The sequence below is a fragment of the Oncorhynchus keta genome, chromosome 5 (assembly GCF_023373465.1).
Source record: "Oncorhynchus keta strain PuntledgeMale-10-30-2019 chromosome 5, Oket_V2, whole genome shotgun sequence".
NCBI classification, from domain to species: Eukaryota; Metazoa; Chordata; class Actinopteri; order Salmoniformes; family Salmonidae; genus Oncorhynchus; species Oncorhynchus keta.
In genome coordinates this window covers 9,794,633-9,815,014 of record NC_068425.1, presented here as the reverse complement: position 1 = coordinate 9,815,014, position 20,382 = coordinate 9,794,633, and the positions used below count along the sequence as shown (strand labels likewise).

At 45.4% G+C, this 20,382-nt stretch overlaps 1 protein-coding gene across 1 annotated transcript in view; it reads left to right on the top strand.

The window, feature by feature from the left end:
- Window positions 1-17,593, top strand: part of LOC118384478 (1-phosphatidylinositol 4,5-bisphosphate phosphodiesterase delta-3-A-like) — a 32,232-nt gene extending 14,639 nt beyond the window's left edge. Inside the window, exons 2-15 of the mRNA XM_035771059.2 lie at window positions 2,533-2,700; window positions 8,217-8,445; window positions 9,547-9,676; window positions 10,567-10,792; window positions 11,131-11,332; window positions 11,447-11,591; window positions 12,060-12,212; window positions 13,215-13,355; window positions 13,470-13,623; window positions 13,859-13,975; window positions 14,438-14,616; window positions 14,840-14,975; window positions 15,432-15,581; window positions 15,667-17,593. Of these exons, the coding sequence (XP_035626952.2) occupies window positions 2,533-2,700; window positions 8,217-8,445; window positions 9,547-9,676; window positions 10,567-10,792; window positions 11,131-11,332; window positions 11,447-11,591; window positions 12,060-12,212; window positions 13,215-13,355; window positions 13,470-13,623; window positions 13,859-13,975; window positions 14,438-14,616; window positions 14,840-14,975; window positions 15,432-15,581; window positions 15,667-15,815 (2,279 nt within the window). The 3' untranslated portion in view covers window positions 15,816-17,593. The remainder of the gene's footprint in view (window positions 1-2,532; window positions 2,701-8,216; window positions 8,446-9,546; window positions 9,677-10,566; window positions 10,793-11,130; window positions 11,333-11,446; window positions 11,592-12,059; window positions 12,213-13,214; window positions 13,356-13,469; window positions 13,624-13,858; window positions 13,976-14,437; window positions 14,617-14,839; window positions 14,976-15,431; window positions 15,582-15,666) is intronic.
- The last annotated feature ends 2,789 nt before the right edge of the window (window positions 17,594-20,382 follow it).

Genomic DNA, 20,382 nt, shown 5'->3' with positions numbered 1-20,382 from the left:
CACGGTTGTTATGGGGAGGCTTGGGGTTGGGGAGGAGGAGGAAGGGGGTTCTCTTTGTGTTTGACCAACGGCTTGGGGGAGAGAGGGAGAGAGCGAGAGTGAGAGACATGGCTGGGCTCAGTTTTCTACTTAGGGGGAGAAGAGGAGGGGGGAAGGGGAGTGGGTGAGAGCACTGAGCTGCTCATGGATACAGTCTCTCATAGCCAACATCTAAGTTCCAAATGGCACCCTGTTCCCTATATAGTGCACAACTTTTGAGCAGGACCTAAATGTACTCTATTCCCTATAGTGCACTACTTTTGGGACTACTATGGGCCCTGGACAAAATGTGTGCACTTCTAGTGAATAGAGGCCAGCTTTGGAAGCCTGTGAAGAGCTCAGTCACAGACTGGCATGGTATTGGCAGTATGAAGAACTCTGAAAGGGATTTTAGCTGATTCAAGAGAAATAATAGATGAGGCCACAGTTTTTGAAGTAAATCTTTGAGGATATACTTGAGACTTGGAGAGTTTCTTTCAGAGCACTCCTTTGAAATCCTATTTTACAAGTGAAAACAGAGTTGAACAGTGTACGAGGTCCAATTCACCTACTGCAGAGAACCAAAGAGACATCCAACTGTCAGACAGAGAAACACATCTCTTTGTTTTCAGTCGTGTCTGAATGCAGTTCCAAGTACACCATTTTTACAAATTTATTTTTTATTTTACTAGGCAAGTCAGTTAAGCACAAATTGTTATTTTCAATGACGGCCTAGGAACAGTGGGTTAACTGCCTGTTCAGGGGCAGAACAACAGATTTGTACCTTGTCAGCTCGGGGATATGAACTTGCAGCCTTCCGGTTACTAGTCCAACGCTCTAACCACTAGGCTACCCTGCCGCCCCAATACCGTGTACACTTACAACATGACTGTAATGATTTTCGTTGGTGGAAGAAGGAGTAGACCAAAGCGCAGCGTGGTACGTGTTCATGATGCCTTTAATAAACCGAACACGGAATACAAACAAACAAAAGAATAAAGGAAAACCGAAACACTGAAACTGAAAATAATCACCCACAACTCAAAATGGGAAAACAGGCTACCTAAGTATGGCTCTCAATCAGAGACAACGATAGACAGCTGCCTCTGATTGAGAACCATACCAGGCCAAACACATAGAAAAAGAGAACCTAGACCTACGACATAGAATACCCACCCACATCACACCCTGACCAAACTAAAAATAGAAACATACAAAGCAATCTACGGTCAGGACGTGACAATGACGGTGCACGTCTTGTTACAGCTCCGCCCATCTTTTCCCCTCAATTTTCCATATTTGTCTGTTAACTCTGCTCTTAACATAGATGATAAAGCTGCTCAACATTTTCTGATGTTGGTGGTTTGTTTTTCTCTAAAAGGTCACTTGTGACATGCACATCAGGGATAGCAGGCTTGTATCTGTGAATCACATTAGTATTAAATAACCATTAGCAGTGATAGGTTTCCCTGTCTAGATGAGCTGCTGCAACTCCAGCCTGACTGACTGACTGACTGGTTGTTTGTGACAAACTGTTTCTACAGCTCTGCAAACCCCTTTCCGGTACTCTGTTGGACTGCCTCTGGCCTGTGAGGGAGATTAATCTTTGGAATATTGGCATTTGTTCCAAATCCTACCATTCTACTTCTTCTTTTTGTTGTGCAGCGTTCCAAGGTCTGGCTTGGCTTATACCGCATACCGCAACGAACCATGGAAAATAAACATGTTCTGACTCACATGTAGAAAAGTTTGTCTTCTCTCAAGACAGTAGATTCCGTGGTGATTTCCTGCTTCAGTAACCTGAATGTCAACTTTGAAGCAGCGTTGCTCCTTTCAGGGTTTTGTATATGAAACAAAGTCCTATGTTTAGGCCCTAACTATGAGACCATGGCCTGTGTTTGTGAGTCATGGCGGCGGTGCTTCCAAAGGAAGATGACTGCTGTATGTATAAAGGTGAATGAGTCATCCCCGGAACGCCCACTGCTTCCAAGCCCTCAACACACAATACAACCACAGTGGAGATATTGAAATGGATTGTGCTTGACTGGTTTGTTAGCATACTTGTTCCCTTTCATAAATGACTCCTAGCCCTCCCCTTTTCATCCTCACATGATACTGAGTGTTTATGAGTCCCTGTTACATACAGTAAAATAAACGTCAGTCATTTTACTGTAATGGCATGACGAGGGAAGGCCAAGAAGGAATATGGCTCATAGACTTCTGCTGACATTTTATGACAGTAGATCAGACAGACTGAACTCTCAATGAACTGCCAGTGGAGCTTGGTGTGGATGGCCTACCATTTGAAATAGACCTGAGTGAATGATATAAGGGTGTGTTCAACAATGACATGGTATCAGTAACATACTATATTACATCATACTGGAAAATTCACAGTGATACTACACGTTACCAAAAAAGGGTATAACAGTGTATTTGTGTGTGTGTGTGTGTGTGTGTGTGTGTGTGTGTGTGTGTGTGTGTGTGTGTGTGTGTGTGTGTGTGTGTTTCCAGGGGTGCTGGATGATGAGAATGTCCGTGCGATGATGCACGGTTCCAACATGGTGAAGGTGCGCTCCCAGAAGTGGCAGAAGAGCCGCAGCCTGCGTCTGCTGGAGGACGGGGTCACCGTGTGGTGTGAGTCCACCAAGAGCTCCCGCAAGGCCAAGGCACAACAGACCTGTGAGTATACAATGGGGGACGGAGGGGTGGAGGGAGGGGTCAGAAGAGGGGAAAGGGGAAGTATGTGGAGGGGGAGAGAAAGGAGAGAGCTGGATGAGGAGACAAGAGTAGGTATGGGGAGGTAGAGAGAAAAGAGAGGGATGGATGAGGGAAAAGAGCAGGTATGGGTGGGTTAAGAGAGAAAGGAGGCATAAGGGACGAGAAGGAGAAAGGATAAGGGTGTAAGGATTAAGGGAAAGGGAGGGTAGAGGGTAGGTGTAGATTGAGAAGAAAGTTGGGGAGTGAGCAGAAAAGAAGTGAGGAGTGGGGACGGGGAGTGGTCACGAGAGGGGGATGTTTTGGTCATTTTGATTTTCAGGATCTGAGGCTTTCGCGATAGTTGGAAAGGAAGCTTAACCGATATCAGATTAGGAGAAGTAGCCTTGTATGAAGGGAAGACTATATACAGGAAAATAATAATGTAAAAACAAACGAACAGGACTTCCACAAGCACACTCCCTGTTCTTGTCCATTCAACCCTCCTCTTAGACCTGATTCAGTACACTAATATAGCCAGCTCTTTGTCCTAAGCCGTTTAGGCTTTTCATGTTGACCAACAATAATGCCACGTTGTCTACATTTGCCTTTAATTATTTAAAGGGATACTATGCTGTGAGCCAGGATTTAAGTCAGATGCTATAACCTGTGTAATTGTATGATACAGGTAACTGCCAAAGTAAAGGAACCACTTGAGTAAATGAGGGATACAAAGTATATTGAAAGCAGGTGCTTTCACACAGGTGTGGTTCCTGAATTTATTAAGCAATTAACATCCCATCATGCTTAGGGGTCATGTATATAAAGGCTCGGCATGCCATTATTTTGGCTACCATGTCCCCATAGGATGGCAATGCTCCCATCTACAGGGAACGAGGTTTGATGATCACTAAAACAATGTAAACCATATGGGCGCCTCAGACACCACATCTCAACCCAATTGAAGACTTATGGGAGATTCTGGAGCGGCGCCTGAGACCGTGTTTCCACCACCATCAACAAAACATCAACTGATGGAATTTCTCTTTGAAGAATTGTGTTGTCATCCCTCCAATAGAGTTCCAGACACTTGTAGAATCTATGTCAAGGTGCATTGAAGCTGTTCTGGCTCGTTGGTGGACCAATGCCCTGTTAACACACTTTATTTTGGTGTTTCCTTTATTTTGGCAGTGTCACCTGTAGTAATGCATCCATATAGTACACACATACCTGCTGAAGGTTCACATCGGTCAACCACTGTTACAAAGAGGTGTAAAAAGGACACAAGCTGCATTAGAAACAGTGAACATAGACCTTGTTATCCGTTAGCTTCGACATATTGGTTTACCTCAGCACGCTAACCTTTTGCAGGCAATGAGCCAATCAGAAAGGGAAGCAGGCACTTCATATTAGTGCTCTAATGATCACAACACCCTTAAAGAGAGAGAGGAAATGTTGGCAGTAATCCTAGATGTTTTGGCCCATTTAAACAGTGGGAAAGCTATTTCTAATCATAAACCTTTGACCGCTTCCCCTTCCTCACATGCGCACACTGTCAAACACACACAGTTTTGTATTTTCCATATTTCTGGGGACCAAAGAATTGATTTCCTTACTAAATCTTATTTTCCTAAACCATAAATCTAACACTAACATAAACCTAAACCGTAAGCCTTAACCCCAAACCCCTAACCCTAACCATAAAACTACCCCTAACCCTAACTCCTAAACCTAACTGTGACCCTGACCCAATTCTAACCCTAATTGTAAACCTAACCCCTAAGCCTAAAATTGCATTTTTTTCAAATGGGGACTGGTAAAATGTTGAATTTGCCTTTTTTTACTATCCTTGTGAGGACTTCTGGTACCACATAGTTAAACAAAAAAACACACACACACATTTGTTTTACTGTCCTTGTGGGGAACAAACAATTTATTCCCTTTCAAAATTCTATTTTCCAGAACACTTAACCATAAACCTGTAAACCTAAATATAACACTAACTCTTAAACATAACCCATAACCCTAACCCTAACTCATAACCCTAATTCTAACCCTAACCCTAAACCTAACTCATAACCCTAATTCTAACCTTAACCCTAATTTTAGCCCTTAGCCTAACCCCTAAACCTAAAATAGATTTGTTTCCTTGTGGGGACCGGCAAAATGTCCCCAATTGTGCTAACTTTCCTTGTTTTGATATCCTTGTGAGTTATGGTCCCCACAAGGATAGTAAAGCCAAAAACACACACACACAAAGTTCAATGGTTTAAGGAGAAGAATAAGTGGGCAGCCGGTGAAGCGCTTAGAGTCCTCAGGTCTCCTAAACCAGTAGTAAATCCCAGTATAGTTTAAGACATCTACACCTACAGGGTTGCCTCTCAGATTGCTCTTGAAATATCCCTCCGGTAAATGAGAGGCCATGGCTCTGGCCCCTCTCCATGTTCTATAGGACAAATATAGGGCTCCTCTGCCCTGCCCATAGGAATCTGATGGCACAGGCTAATTATTGTTGTTAGCATGCATGACGAAGGATGTGTGTGTATACGCTTGTGTCAGATTATAGCCCTATCAAATGGGTAAACCTCTTGGACCTCCCAATTGCAGGGTTTGGCCATGACTTGCAGACCACCACTACACTACTATCTTTGAGGTCGTCATTTAAAGAGTCTAAACATGTCTTTGACACACATCCTTTTATGAATTAGTGCTGGCGGTGCTTTGGAGTTGCCGAAGTCAATCAGATTTTTGAGTCATACTGTACAAACATATTATACTAGTGATCTAGATAACACACATGTAAACACACCCACCTACACACAGAGTGGAAACACACATGCAAACACACCCACCTACACACAGAGTGGAAACACACATGCAAACACACCCACCTACACACAGAGTGGAAACACACATGCAAACACACCCACCTACACACAGAGTGGAAACATCACAGACACGTTTATGTCCACTCAGTTCCAAAGTCGAGGTAATGATTACAAGGTCTAAGAGATGTTTTGTGGCGGGTTAAAAATGCCCAGGTCAGGAGATTCATCATGTCGACTCAGACAGCATACAGCCACACTGGTTCACTTCAAGTGGAACACAACACTTCCTTAATACCTTCTAACGCCCACTAGTCCGAGTCTGATAGCGCTGCTGCTAACCTAACACACCCTGGGCTGGGAGGCTCCAAGACAGGATTGTGTCGAGGCACAGATCTGGGGAAGGGTACCAAAAAATGTCTGCAGAATTGAAGGTCCCCAAGAACACAGTGACTTCATCAATTCTTAAATGGAAGAAGTTTGGAACCAACAAGACTCTTCCTAGAGCCCGGCCAAACTGAGCAACCTGGGTAGAAGGGCCTTGATCAGGGAGGTGACCAAGAACCTGATGGTCACTCTGACAGAGCTCCAGAGTTCCTCTGTGGAGATGGGAGAACCTTCCAGAAGGACAACCATCTCTGCAGCACTCCACCAATCAGGCCTTTATGGTATAGTGATTAGACGGAAGCTACTCCTCGGTAAAAGGCACATGACAGCTCGCTTGGGGTTTTTCAAAAGGCACCTAAAGACTCTCCATCCAACTCCCCATCCAACCTGACAGAGCTCGAGAGGATCTGCAGAGAAGAATGGGAGAAACTCCCCAAATACAGGTATGCCAAGCTTGTAGCGTCATACCCAAGAAGACGTGAGGCTGTAATCACTGCCAAATATGTTTCAACAAAGTACTGAGTAAAAGGGTCTGAATTCTTAAATGTGATGTTTCCAAAATTTGGATAGATTTATAAAAACCTGTTTTTGCTGAGTCATAATGGGGTATTGTGTGTAGATTGAAGAGGAAAAAAACGATTTAATCCATTTTATAATAACCTAATAAAATGTGGAAAAAGTCTAGGGGTCTGAATACTTTCTGAAGGCACTGTATGTCTCTGGATAAGGCCTCATGTACAGTAGGATGAGAGGCCAGGTGGCTGATGTGGGGGGTCAGGGGTTGTGACGTTGTCTTCCACCAATCAGGCCACAATTAGAGCCAGTGTGGCAGTGTTGCGATATCACTTCAGTCACACTTGGCTAACGCTACAGAACATCGACAGGCACAGGACAAAGGCAGGCTGACCACTTCAGCAGACAGCTACTGATAACACAAAATTGGCTGAGTCGAAGGACGTATGCTCATTAACACACACACACACACACACACACACACACACACACACACACACACACACACACACACACACACACACACACACACACACACACACACACACACACACACACACACACACATGCTGACTACAGGTGGTCTCAAGGGCCTTTTGTGTCTGGCACCTGCAGCTCAGCATGATCCACTCTGTTCAGATGGGCTTTAGAGAATATGCACCGCACTTAACACTTTGGCTGTGCCAGTCTCGTGTACACACACACACACACACACACACACACACACACACACACCCCCCCTACTCTCCACATTGAAATGTCACTCTTGTCATGGAGCGATGTGGCAGGAATTTGTCAGCGATTTTGAGGAGGCAGAGAGGCGGGGGCTGTTCAGCAGAAAGAGGCCGTTGTCAGAAGAGACAGTTGTCTAGTGGCTGCCCCTGCCTCTGGCACTGTCAGCCCTGTGGCTGAGCCATCGTTGATCTGTGTCACTATTTGCCTGGAAAGCTGATCCCAGTGTAGAAAGGCATTCCTAAATGTACTTAAATCAACTGACTGATTTGAAAGCTACTCCACCAACCCAACCACAATTCCAGCTATTAAATTAATGAAGGGAGTTTGTCGTTGTAGTGGAGATAGTCATATGTTTGAAATCTTCACCAGGCTTTATTCTGGATGTGGTGCATGAAGGGTAATGTGGTAGTAGGCTGGTGTTGTGTTGCTGGGCAGAGGGTCAGCCATCACGTGTAAAGCCCTGCCCACTCCCACAGTTGTTACTGTTATAAATAAGAGCTTAAATACATGCTAATCTCTCTAGAAATCAATGAGAGCTGAAGTACATGATATTCTCTCTAGAAATCAATGAGAGCTGAAATGCATGATAATCTCTCTAAAAGTCAATGAGACGGCATCCTTCTTTCTTCCTTTATCTCTTTACACACACAAACACGTCATGGTATTGGGCCAAAGGTCCTGCCTACACTTGAGTTGCTAGTTAAATTTGGACCTTGTCATGCAGATGAATGTCGGCCTGAGTCGCAAACATATTGTGCAGACGCAGCTGACGCAGGTCTGTGTCTGTACAGGTCGTATTATTTAACTGCCAAATCAGGACCCCAGCACCGAGATGCCATGTCACACTGCTACGTGGGTGTTACCACACTCCCCCTGAAGTTCACGACCTTTCAGCTCCGAGCCTCCCTCCCAAGTTCCACGTGTTTTGGTGCCGTTTGTAATTCTGTTTATTCGTACACCCAGATTTAATGCAATCCCCCTCTCTGCTTCCCCCACCGTCCTCCTTTCCCACCTCCCCTCCCCCACCTCTCCCTGTGCCAGTCTCAGTGACAGAGGTGGAGTGTGTGCGTGAGGGCTGCCAGTCTGAGGCTCTGCGGAGGCTATCCGGGTCGGTACCAGAGAATCAGTGCTTCACGGTGGTGTTCAGAGGAGCCAGGAAGAGTCTGGACCTCCTCTGCCCCTGTGAGGAGGAGGCAAGGCGCTGGGTCCAGGGGATACGCACACTGAAGGAGCGCGTGGCCAACATGACCCAGAAGGAGAAACTAGACCAATATCCTTTTTTTATTTTATTTTTATTTTATTTTGCATTTTCCAATTAAGAACATTCAAAACAAAAGTGAAAAGATATTAGACAACGATAGGACAAAGTGACAGTAACAGACGAACGTAACAAAAATGAATTATAATTATAAACAAACATACAATAATAAATTTTAAAAAATTACAATAAAAAAAAATTAAAATAACGAGACATTGGATGACCAATATCCTTTACCCCCCCCTGTGGGCCTTTGTTGCGCTGTGCCAGGCTGCCAGCTTTCGACTCAAGGTAAATATAGTGCAGGCTGGGCAGCCAGGATCGCTATGGTGACTGACTTTTGAACATAACACTGTCACATGAACCATCCCGCATCCACAGCATACCTAAGATGTGCAGCAATGGCCCAGCAAAAAAAGCAGCGTCTAAATATAGTCTGGATATCCTGTCAAACATGATCCCTGGTATAGCCGCTGCGTTGTTAGCGACACGTGGGTATGACAGACACACTTGTGTAAAAGGCAAAGCCAGATCTTGAGAACAGACAGAGCAGTAGGGGCTCTGGGGCATGTCCAGGCTAGTGCGGTGTGGTTTTACACTGGCAGGTCCCAGCAGTGTTTGCAATAGCTCCTATTGTTGTGTGTGTCCTGGAAGAGGGAGGTGTCATATAGTCTCCTCTCTCTACGTCAGCCCTGTGTTCTATTCCGCTAGTGGCCTTGGAGGAGGCTTTTAGTACTTTGACTTCAGATGGATGTTGGCACAACAGGACATGTGTATCTACAGCCAACACACATCTGAATCATAGACTGGGGTGTATTCCATTTCAATTCCTGGTAGTTGAATTAGACACCTATCCTCCTCTGAACGGTTAGTTACACAATTGATTCCTGGATTGCTGTAAATTAAGAAATGATGCAATTGACTCTTACCCGACCCTTACCCATAGTTGGATGTGGGCTGTAATGTGCCTATATACAGTATGCATGTGCATCAACTCTGCTTGTACGTATAGATGTGTTTTGTGTATATACCATAGTATATGTACTTTTAAGGATGTGTTTCGGGTTAGAGGTTCGGAATGCTCCCCTGGTTGCTCTCCTTAACCACCCACACCTGGATCCGTGGCTACCTGAGACGGGCTGATGAGAACGACGATGGGAAGATGAGTTACGACGAGGTCAAACGCCTGCTGCAGATGATCAACATAGACCTGAATGAACAGTACGCACGCTCGCTATTCAAGGTGAGCACATGCTGTATGTGTGTGCAGCATTTAGTATGCTTGTACGTTAATGTTGAATGTGTATAGGGCTTGACTTCATGGGTGTGTGCTTATGTGTGTGAGTGAGATGTTGTTGTTGGTTGAAGGCCATTGTTTACCCAGTGTGCTGTTTGGGGCTGCGTTTCTCTCCCAGCCTGGAGTCTGTGTTCAATTACCAACCCAGTGGCAAGCCAACCAGGAGGCCCCTCGCTCTCTTTCTCACTCTCTCACTCACACACTCATTCTCTCTCTCCAGCCCTCTTCTCTCTACTGCTGTCTTTCTGTCTCCCCTGAAGGTCTTGTCCTCCCCCATCTCCCTCTTCCTCCATCTTCCCCCTCTCCTTTCTCCCCCTCTCCCCATCCCCTTCTCAAATGATCAGGCAGCCAGTCATTTGTCCATAGTTGAGGATTTACCGCGACGTCTCTCAGCTCCTCTCTCCGTTAATGTCCAGTTGTTTTCCTGCTCCTTCCTTCGCCATGTGATTCCTTCTCCAACCCTGCCCAGCCCTCTCCTCAGAGACTGAATATCAAACGAACTGCAGTGCAGTATGTGTGGAGTGTATGTTTGTCTATATGGTATGAATTATGGGAGTGGATGGGTTTGCTGGGCATTTGATAATATAAACATGGCTCACCTATAAGAATTGAAGATATTAACTTTGATCTAGCTCTCTGTTTTTAGGGAACTACTTTGAAAATGCGTGGAGGGGTTGTGAATGTTTTAGTGTTTTTAATCAGATCAGCCTTAACCAAGGTCTCTCTGTCTGTCCGCCTGTCCGTTCGCCCATCTGTCTCTTTGTCCCTCCCTCCCCTCTCTGTCTGTCCTTCCTTCTCCTCTATTCGTCCGTCCCTCTCCTCCGTCCCTCTCTCAGAAAGCTGACCGGTCGTGTGACGGCCGTCTGGACCACATAGAGATCGAGGAGTTCTGCAGGGACCTGATGAGGCGGCCGGAGCTGGACGCGGTGTTCAGACACTACTCTGGTAACGGCTGTGTTCTGTCCACCGCTGAGCTGAGAGACTTCCTGGGAGACCAGGGGGAGGACGCGTCACTGATCCACGCTCAGAGCCTCATCCGCACCTACGAGCTCAACGACTGGGGTAGGCCCGAAGAAACACGGGAACATCCTTTTAGCCTTGGATTTTTCTGACCTTACATTTCACATTTGATTCATTTAGCAGACGCTCTTATCCAGAGCGACTAATCCAGAATACATTTTCACATCTTTTTATACTACATTCCTTATATTCGCTGTGCTTTCATTCATCTGAATGTTTTATGCATTTACGTTTTACGTGATTTAATTGCTGCAAATTCAGGGCCAGTTCCGCACCTGACTTTATTTTCCCACAATCGTATGAGCATGTCTGTACCCGTCTCTTCCTGTTTATAACCCTCAGAAAAGGTTGATGGTTTGATGTGCTCCTCTTCCCTGCAGCCCAGAACAACCAGTTCATGACCCAGAATGGTTTCACCGTGTACATGCTGTCCCAGGAGAACGATGTGTTTAACCCCGACCACGCCAGGGTGCACCAGGACATGACCAGACCTCTGGCCCACTACTTCATCTCATCCTCACACAACACCTACCTCACCAAGGACCAGGTCACCAGCGCCAGCAGCGCCGAGCCATACATCAGGTATTGAATGCACACACATGCGCACACGCAAACATACATATGCATGCGCGTAGACGCACACACACATAAACCCGCATGCACGCGCACACTAAGAACATGTGCTGTGTGAACCAGAGCTCTGAACCAGGGCTGTCGTTGTGTGGAGCTGGATTGTTGGGACGGGGACAAAGGAGAGCCTGTCATCTACCATGGACACACCCTTACTTCTAAGGTGCCCTTCAAAGAGGTAATCGAGACCATCGCCCAGTATGCCTTCAAGGTGAGCAATTTATTACAAAAATTACAACAACAAAATGAGTACAACAAAAAGGGAGCACACCTGACCTGTGAGACCCTCTTAGTGGGTTGGGGGGGATGATGGACAGAGGGGTGTGTGGTTTATAGGGAGGCCAAATGTTTCTCCTTAACCATCATGCCCATATGTCTTCCGTATGTGACTCTTTATGGAAAGCAAAGTATTCCTCATCTCAACAAAATAGAGTTAACAAGTAAATGGCAGCAGGCCAGTGGCTGAAAACCAATCTAGACTGTTGACTTTCTGCCTCTGCCAACATGCAGTTCAAGATACAGTCATAGTCTTGGCTCGGAGTCTAATAAGACTGTCCAACAGCTTCTTGGCCTCCGTGTAGTCCAGAATAAACCCTGGCTTATTTCCTAATGAGCTTATGGTTTCTCTTACATTTTAATGAGTGGCCTCTTATGAACCAACCCTTGTTTTTTCCTTTAGGCCTCCCCGTACCCCCTGATCCTGTCCCTTGAGAACCACTGTACGGTGGAGCAGCAGACAGTCATGGCCAGACACCTGCGCACCATCCTGGGCAAGAGGCTGCTCACCAAGCCCCTCAAAGACCACCCTCTGAAGGACCTGCCCTCTCCTGAGGTACGACACACACCCCTGTCCCCGGCTCTCTACTCACCCCTGTCCCCAGCTCTCTACTCACCCCTGTCCCCGGCTCTCTACTCACCCCTGTCCCCAGCTCTCTACTCACCCCTGTCCCCTGCTCTCTACTCACCCCTGTCCCCTGCTCTCTACTCACCCCTGTCCCCTGCTCTCTATTCACCCCTGTCCCCGGCTCTCTATTCACCCCTGTCCCCGGCTCTCTATTCACCCCTGTCCCCGGCTCTCTACTCACCCCTGTCCCCGGCTCTCTATTCACCCCTGTCCCCAGCTCTCTACTCACCCCTGTCCCCTGCTCTCTACTCACCCCTGTCCCCAGCTCTCTACTCACCCCTGTCCCCGGCTCTCTACTCACCCCTGTCCCCGGCTCTCTACTCACCCCTGTCCCCGGCTCTCTACTCACCCCTGTCCCCGGCTCTCTATTCACCCCTGTCCCCGGCTCTCTATTCACCCCTGTCCCCGGCTCTCTACTCACCCCTGTCCCCTGCTCTCTACTCACCCCTGTCCCCAGCTCTCTACTCACCCCTGTCCCCGGCTCTCTACTCACCCCTGTCCCCTGCTCTCTATTCACCCCTGTCCCCGGCTCTCTACTCACCCCTGTCCCCGGCTCTCTACTCACCCCTGTCCCCAGCTCTCTATTCACCCCTGTCCCCGGCTCTCTACTCACCCCTGTCCCCTGCTCTCTATTCACCCCTGTCCCCGGCTCTCTACTCACCCCTGTCCCCGGCTCTCTATTCACCCCTGTCCCCGGCTCTCTATTCACCCCTGTCCCCGGCTCTCTATTCACCCCTGTCCCCGGCTCTCTATTCACCCCTGTCCCCGGCTCTCTACTCACCCCTGTCCCCGGCTCTCTATTCACCCCTGTCCCCTTTTGCATTGTATTTTTCTCCTCTCTCTCCCATCCGTCGCATGTTTATGGAACGATTGTGGAATACTAACAGGAATATTTACATATGTTTTGAAGCATCTCTATTCCCTCTGCAGGAGCTTAGGGGTCGTATCCTGGTGAAGGGGAAGAAGGATGTTCAGCACCTGAACCAGCTGGGGAAAACCAGCAGCGTTGATACCAGCTCGGACGACGAGGCATCAAGCAGAAACAAAAAGGACAAAAAGGATCCTGCCAAGGTGCTACACATTTACCTTCCATGTGACTGAGACGGCACTAAGTCTACAGAAATTGATCAGGAACATACAATATATCAACTCTTTTCTCATGTGCACTCTGTGTTTCTGGCTCAGGCGGTCTCATCTAAGCTGAGCCCAGAGCTGTCTGAACTGGTGGTGTACTGTCGAAGTGTCCCCTTCCGCGGATTCCAACACTCTGCCCAGAAACCACCCGATGAGATGTCATCCTTCAATGAGAATGACGCCCTCAAACACATCAAGGACACAGGCAAGGGGCTTAGGAAGACATAACTCGAACAGAACAGTTTTCTGTGAATCAGTTCCTGATTAGATCCTATAATGACTCCTAGTTCTTACTGGCACTGTAGTTGTAGAGAGAGTCCTTGTATACATGGGTGCATTTGTGCATCATGTTGTCGTGCACATTTGTGTGCGTCTGTCTTTTTATATGCGTTTGAGGTACTGTAGTGGATCTCTTACCCTGTCCTCTCATCACCTTCCAGGAAAGCTGTTTGTCAGACACAACAGCAGGCAGCTGAGCCGGATCTACCCCTCCGGGCAGCGCCTCCAATCCTCCAACTACGACCCCCAGGATATGTGGAACGGCGGCTGCTCGATGGGTCAGCACTCTGGGCTGGAGGGGTTGTGGGAGGTGGGATGGAGGAGGGAGTTGGTACAGGTGGCTCATTTATTTAACATTATCTAGCCTGGAAGTCCGTGGAGCTATTTTACATTGGGCCTCCTCTGAGAGCATTGCAAATGTTAGGTATTTGCCTCCTATTCCTCACTTCAGTAGTCATAATAACTAACCTCACACTTTGCTGCCTGGTAAAGTGTGTTCTGTTGTTCACCCCTGTCCCAGGCTCTCTACTCACCCCTGTCCCCAGCTCTCTACTCACAGGGGTGAACAACAGAACACACTTTACCAGGCAGCAAAGTGTGAGATTAGTTATTATGAGTAGTTGTGAGTAGTTGTTGTCTCCTTTCACACCCCTGTCTGTCCTCTCTCTCTCTCTCTCTCTGTCTGTCTCTGTCTCTGTCTCTGTCTCTGTCTCTGTCTCTCTGTCTCTGTCTCTCTGCAGTGGCTCTGAATTTCCAGACTCCAGGGGAGCAGATGGATCTGAACCAGGGCCGCTTCCTGCCTAACGGCCGCTGCGGATACGTCCTCAAGCCCAGCTTCCTGTGCAGCCCCAGCTCCAGCTTCAACCCAGAGATCACAGGAGGTGGGCCAGGACACATCCCAACACAGCTCACCATACGGGTGAGAAACCTGCTGGGAATCAGATTCTGTTGTGGTGGTTTAGATGTGGTAACTGCCTTGTTGGAATAGTAGGGCACATTTTAGTTAGCAGTGTTATGGAAGCAGACCAAGGTAGTAAACTACTTCACCTTATTAGTAATTCTGCAAAATCATTTGAATCATTTTTATATTAGAGTTTTATTTACAAAGGCAAAAAAAGTAATTGGGGTGATTTTGTGTTCAGATAATATCAGCACAGCAGCTGCCTAAGATCAACACAGACAAGCCCAACTCCATTGTGGACCCGCAGGTGTGGGTGGAAATTCACGGGGTGGCCATTGATAATTCCAGAGACAAAACCCCCCGAATCGACAACAATGGTAACCTTCCACTCATCTATTGCACATCTATTATACTCCCATTCAAAAAATGGATCACAAGGGTTGTATACGCCCTTGAGTTCACATATGAACCATATTAGAAATAGAATTAGAAGAACATAATAGTATTAGGAATTATTTTTTTACCATGAAATAACATAAGTATTCCAGGGCACCTGTATGACTCCCACCACCTTTGGCACTTTTCCACACAGGAAATTGATCAGGAATGTTATTCCGTACTCCCATATTTCATTTTTACCATAACGATAATAAAACATGATAGATACCCCAGCTACTCCATTATCTTTGCTCAGTACAGGTTTTCTGAGACATGCGATTACCAGAAAATTATACTTCTCGTGTAGAGTGCCATTATCCCGGTCTGTTGAGTAGTTTCAGGCTGTGAATGGTGTTGGATGGCAGTGTCTGACAGCTCTCCTATGCCCCCTGCAGGTTTTAACCCACGCTGGGACAGCACTTTGAGCTTCCAGCTGCAGGTCCCTGAGCTGGCCCTGGTACGCTTTGTAGTGGAAGACCATGACCACAAAGCCAAGAACGACTTTGTGGGCCAGTACACCTTGCCCTTCACCAGCCTCCGTACAGGTACGGTCTCTGTATTGTAGGGGTGTTTGTGTAGCTAGTGTGTCTGTGAGGTGACACTGACACCAGTGGGTCTATTTTTTTCTAGGTTACCGCCATGTCCACTTGCTGAAGGCAGATGGCTCCAGCCTCTCTCCATCCACCCTTTTCATCCATGTCAAGGTGTCCGGTAAGGGGGTCCCCATCAAGACTGTGTCCGATCGCATGGCCTTGGCTAAGAGCAAGGGCAAAGCATGACTCATATCTACCTGAACTAGTGCCACACTTATCTGATAAGCGTCATGCTTCTCTTTTGGGGGGGAAAGTCTCCCTAATTGGGGTGAAAAGGACAAGCTGCTACCTGCCTATGTCCCAGTACTCTTTTCATACACCCAATTTAGAATTGTCAGGACATCTAAGGTTCCCTGGCTACAGAGAGGATGACATCATTCCTTCTCAGTGAAACCTGGATGATAGTCTTGCCTATTGATGAATAGTGTTGGCTGGGAGAGAAAGTCACTGGCATGTTGCTGTTGTGAGAGTATTCTGTACTGTTATCAGTGCATTGAGTGTTCGTGTCTGTTTCCATAGAGACATGACTTTGGCACTGACCTGTTTTACACCAGAACTCTACCTGGCAGCCGTCTGCCTACTATGAAGCCAATATAGAGTTTTTGTTTTTATATTCAAAGCCAGATTTGTGTCCTGGAGTCCCAAGAGCAGATCATGAAGATGTTTCCCGACATTTTTTACATATTTAAAGTTAAGAAATATTTAACGTTTTTGCTACTTTTGGCTGATGTGTGGTGAGCGTTCTGGCACAAAAATGGTCACCGGGCATCACCCAGGTGGGTGCCGCACATTGATGCTGGATGAGGTGAGTTTCCCTCTACTATGTAAAGCTCTCAGAGTACCTCGGTTGGTAGAAAAGCACTATATATATATTGAATCAATTATTATTTTTTTTTTTACTATTACAGAATATTATAGTTGAAACTTATAGAAGTGTTTTATCAGGGCAAGACTTGTAGTTGTGCTCCTTTTTCCAAGACAACGATAGTGTTTATTGACTCAATTTTATCTGTAAATTAAGTCTACTTGTCGTGGTATTGGTCTGTCACACTTGGCATGACACAGTCCAAAATACTGAATGAATGCCTTAACCTTAGTGACAGAATTAATACATTTCAACACTTAATGTGTTTGCAACAAATTGTGTTGCAAATGATGAAACACACTACTTTCTGTGTGAAATTGCTGATAGAAGTTTAGATTATATTTAACATTGTTGTAAAATGTTATATTCTAATGTAGTTACAGTATTCTAATTCTCTCAGTGAAATGAATTCATTTGCATACTGCATGTACTTTCTCTGACACTAACTTCCTTTTGCTAAATAAAAACAGCATCAAAGTTAGAGGGTCAAATCAAGACTAATGCAATTGACCACGATTATGTTGAATACATATAATTGAAGCTTTCATGAATTTAAGGTCAGTTTTCATAATCCATAATGCACTAGTAGAATGTATTGTTACTAGACTTTTATTATTTGTGTTCTTTCTTCTGGTCATTTAAATTTAAATTCAAAGTCACTTGAATTTTGAAAACCGGCAAATGGTTTTGACAGTTTGAAATGCCTTATTTGCCTTATTTCAATGGAAGCAGCTGTTAGTATTCTTTCTTGCAGTTGCTAAGACAGTATATTCTTACATGTTTACCTTAGTGTCTCTTTCATTGTGTACTTTGTTGTGACTTTTATTTCTGTGGGCATCAGATTCATATGGGTCAGTGTTAAATCCAGCCACCAAATCTGAAAGGTCTCCCAGTCTATTTAACAACCAAAAGCACTTGAATCCAAACTTTGAAGATGGTACGTATTTATAGTACTATAGAAACAAATCATTTCCCTGAGCTTCGGGAGCAATATTCTCATTGACATTAGTATAGTAAATGACATTAGTACAGTATTTCTTTGTCTGTGTGAAAGCCAAGAGTAGCATGTTCAGTTTTTATAAAAAATATTTTAACCCAACTGTGCCTTTCTGTATTTTCAAATTTGGCATCCTATTCCAATGTTTTTGTGCTTGAATGGTGTTTGTGTGAGAAAACAGATTTATTTTTGAGGGAAGTGAAGTAGGAGATTAGTATTCACAACATCCTAACACACAACACACACAGAGCCTCCTTCTGCCGTATACATGTCTAGTTCGTCTGTCGTGCTGGATTCATTGGAGAACATCAAACTATCACAACTCATTTAGTATCAGTGTAGATGATTAAAGCCCCATTTGTAAGTTGTACTCGTTTCATCTATCCAGATGTTGTAAAGATGTACGAGTAATTTGAAATCAAAAGACAGAAATCAGTGCATCGTACAGCGGTGGAAAATGTACCCAATTGTCATACTTGAGTAAGGGTATAGATACCTTAGTAGAAAGTTACTCAAGTAAAAGTGAGTCACCCAGTAAAATACTACTTGAGGTAAAGTCTAAAAGTATTTGGTTTTAAATATATTTAAGTATCAAAGGCAAATGTAATAGCTAAACTATGCTTAAGTATCAAAAGTAGAAGTATAAATCATTTCAAATTCCTTAAGCAGGCGGCACCATTTTCTTGTTTTTAAAATGTATGAACAGCTAGGGCATACTACAACACTGACATTCTTTTCAAAAGATGCATTTGTGATTAGTGAGTCAACCAGAACATAGGCAGTAGGAATGACCATGTGTTCTCTTGATAAGTGTGTGAATTTCACAATTTTCCTGTTCTGCTAAGCATTCAAAATGTACTTTGGGTTGTCAATGAAAACGTATTGAGTAAAAAGTACAATATTTCTTTAGGAATGTAGTGAAGTAAAAGTATAAGTTGTCAAAAATATAAATAGTAAAGGCCAGTAACACAAGCCTACCAGACGAGCTGAACTACTTCTATGCTCGCTTCGAGGCAAATAACACTGAAACATGCATGAGAGCACGAGCTGTTCCGGAAAATAGTGTGATCACGCTCTCCGGAGCCGATGTGAGTAAGACCTTTAAACAGATCAGCATTCACAAGGACGCAGGGCCAGGTGGATTACCGGGACGGGAACTGCAAGCATGCGCTGACCAACTGGCAAGTGTCTTCACTGACATTTTCAACCTCTCCCCGTCCGAGTCTGTAATACCAACATGCTTTAAGCAAACCAACATAGTCCGTGTAACCCAGAAACACTAAGGAAACCTGCCAAAATGACTACTGACCCGTAGCACTCATGTCTATAGCCATGCAGTGCTTTAAAAGTTTGGTCATGGCTCTTTTCAACACCATTATCCCAGAAACCCTAGACACACTCCAATATGCATACCGTCCTAACAGATCCACAGATGATGCATTCTTTATTGCACTCCACACTGCCCTTTCCCACCTAGACTAAAGGAACACCTACAGTATGTGAGAATGCTATTCATTGGCTACAGCTGAGCGTTCAACACCATAGTGTCCTCAAAGTTCATCAATAAGCTAAGGACTAAACACCTCCCTCTGCAACTGGATCCTGGACTTCCTGACGGGCTGCCCCCAGGTGGTAAGGGTAGGTAACAACACATCCGCCATGCTGATCCTCAACACGCTGATCCTGAGCACGCACCCTGCTCAGTCCCCTCATGTACTCCCTGTTCACTCATGACAGAACAGCGGTAGGCCTGATCACCGACAACGATGAGACAGCTTATAGGGAGGAGGTCAGAGACCTGACCATGTGGTGCTAGGACAACAACCTCTCAACGTGATCAAGACAAAGGAGATGATTGTGGACTACAGGAAATGGAGGACAGAGCACACCCCCATTCTCATCGACGGGGCTGTAGTGGAGCAGGTTGAGAGCTTCAAGTTCCTTGGTGTCCACATCACCAACAAACTAACATGGTCCAAGCACACCAAGACAGTCGTGAATAGGGCACGACAAAACCTATTCCCCCTCAGGAGACTGAAAAGATTTGGCATGGGTCCTCAGATCCTCAAAAGGTTCTACAGCTGCACCATCGAGAGCATCCTGACGGGTTGTATCACTGCCTGGTATAGCAGCTTCTTGGCCTCCGACCGCAGGGCACTACAGAGGGTAGTGCGTACAGCCCAGTACATCACTGGGGCCAAGCTTCCTGCCATCCAGGATCTCTATATCAGGCGGTGTCACAGGAAGGCCCTAAAAATTGTCAAAGACTCCAACTTTTGATTTGATTTTGGATACCCCAGAACTCTTCTTAAGTACTACTTTAGAGTATTTTTACTTAGCTACTATACACCACTGGTATCATATGATTATACCCAGGTCAGGTGACAAGATTTGCTGGCACCCCCATACTGTCTATGAATGGCACATATCAACACAGGTGAGTCCAATGATGTATCTAATCTCTGGATTGCTGATGTCATAATTTGTATTTCCCAGAATGAGCCGTCCTTCATAGAAATGAATGGAAGTCTACAGTATTACAAATTACATGTATTTAAGTAACTTTTGTTGTAGTGGGGACAGTAAAATAGGTACTTTTTAAAAACAATAGTTAAAGGAATTTTGTTTTATTAAATTGTTTCAATTTGTATTTTTAGTTCATATCTGAGCGATCATCTAGTGTGTATTTATAAATCATTGAGTGAGTCACAACTACGTGACATTGCTTAATAGGCAACTGAGGCTCAAACCTGTTTAGGGACTTGTACCTTATGAAGCCTTATGCATCCATTTGCCTGCATCGAAAGTGTTGTTAAAATTCAGATTTCAATTTCACAACCTGTCACATGAATGACTACAGGAACCAGAATGTACCACAACAGTCAGCCAAT